Source organism: Lactuca saligna, chromosome 5 (genome assembly GCF_052625555.1).
Source record: "Lactuca saligna cultivar CGN05327 chromosome 5, ASM5262555v1, whole genome shotgun sequence".
Classification (NCBI taxonomy): Eukaryota; Viridiplantae; Streptophyta; class Magnoliopsida; order Asterales; family Asteraceae; genus Lactuca; species Lactuca saligna.
In genome coordinates this window covers 100,822,158-100,823,809 of record NC_136421.1, presented here as the reverse complement: position 1 = coordinate 100,823,809, position 1,652 = coordinate 100,822,158, and the positions used below count along the sequence as shown (strand labels likewise).

At 34.6% G+C, this 1,652-nt stretch overlaps 1 protein-coding gene across 1 annotated transcript; it reads left to right on the top strand.

The window, feature by feature from the left end:
* The first annotated feature begins 776 nt into the window (after nucleotides 1-776).
* LOC144997109 (calvin cycle protein CP12-1, chloroplastic-like) lies at nucleotides 777-1,417 on the top strand. Its single transcript, XM_078956938.1, has one exon. It carries the CDS (start codon nucleotides 837-839, stop codon nucleotides 1,209-1,211), a length of 375 nt encoding a protein of 124 aa, XP_078813064.1. The 5' UTR covers nucleotides 777-836; the 3' UTR covers nucleotides 1,212-1,417.
* Nucleotides 1,418-1,652: the final 235 nt, after the last annotated feature.

The following is a 1,652-nucleotide window of genomic DNA, read 5'->3' as shown; positions in this document are numbered from 1 at the left end:
TTAATTGGTGGCACAACATGCGCCGATTATTCAGTTCTTTTAAGGTACATGAGCTGACCCAACCCGACCCCAAAAGTATTGTTGAATTTTTTTATTGATTTCGCTTAATTTAGGAACTACGTGATTTTTTGTTTTAAATTCACGACCGTTGTAATGTCAATCCGATTCAAATATCGTGTCATCCATTGATTGTAAATGATTGATACCTACTTGTATCTAATTATTTAACATTATCGTATACCAGGTTGTTTTATAAATTTAAAAACAAATTTTTTTAGGTATACTAGAAGTTTAAATCGGATGTTACATTAAGCAACCTTAAATACTTGAATATCATATAGCGAAGCATGATATCCACACTTATTACATTTAAGTTATAATTAAAGATGAAAGAGCAATAATAATAATAATAATAATAATAATAATCTTTTATTTAAATAGCAAAAGTGTGAGAAGTACAAGTCTTATGAAATTATTAAAGAGCTAGCGGAAACTCTTGTGTATTTATGTTGAAGAAAACACTCATTTGTAAGGATATAAGCAAGGGTTGATATATGCATGCTAATTCTATGGTTTTTGTTGTCAAGAGGAAATTTGAGTACTCAGTTTGGGTGGCCCAAGAAAAGATATTATTAAAGAAAAAATATCTTATTAAAAAAAAATATCGCTGGCTTTAGAGTGGACGTGGATACGCATTATTGGTTGATAGATGATAAGAAACATGTGCTCCAAAATCGAAATCATGAGGTACTCCGATTATATATCTTTATTTCCTTACCCTTATTTATCATAATAACCAATCCTTTGGTAGTTTGCATCAAAGAAACCGATAAACAATGGCAACAATGGCTGGTGTTAGTCTTTCAATCCCTCGGGTTTTTGCCAGCCCATCATCAGACTCACCCAAGGTCTCCTCATGGGTGAAGATGCCTACAACTTCAAGGATGATGAGCTCAGGAAGGATGTATTTGATGCCGGTGAGGGCGGCACCTGAAAGTTTGTCGGAGAAGATAGCCTCCAGCATCGAGAACGCCAAGGAGTCATGTGCAGATGACCCTGTCAGCGGTGAGTGTGTGGCGGCGTGGGATGAAGTGGAAGAGCTGAGTGCTGCTTCTAGCCATGCCAGAGACAAGGCGAAAGACGCCGACCCCTTGGAGACTTACTGCAAGGACAACCCAGAGACCGATGAGTGCCGTACGTACGAGGATTAAGATCAACATTCAGATTGATCATCTGAAGACCTTCGTTCCTCCAAAGTACTATTTTTATTTTATTTTATTTTATTTTATGGAGGTCGTTTAATTAGGATATCGAATCATGACCCTTCATGTATCTAGACTTGTTATATATGTATGATGAAAACATGTTATAATATATTTTGGATCGATCATATATACCAGACACATATTCACTTCAATCTTCATATCTTTTACAGGGTGTTTGTGACTTCACATATTCACTTCAATCTTCACATCTTCACATATTCACTTTAAGCTTTAAATGGCTTTTTTAAAATACCAATAAATTGGAATTTTGTTTGATTTCATCGAACACCTTTGACTTCTTGGCATAGATAAAATAAGGAGCTTTTAAAAATTACTTTTCCTAGTTTTTCCAAAAAACCAATAGACTTTTCTCAATAAAAAAAAAAA

Excerpts from the sequence above, each read along its gene's own strand:
- LOC144997109 (XM_078956938.1), top strand. The coding sequence starts at position 837 with ATGGCAACAATGGCTGGTGTTAGTCTTTCAATCCCTCGGGTTTTTGCC.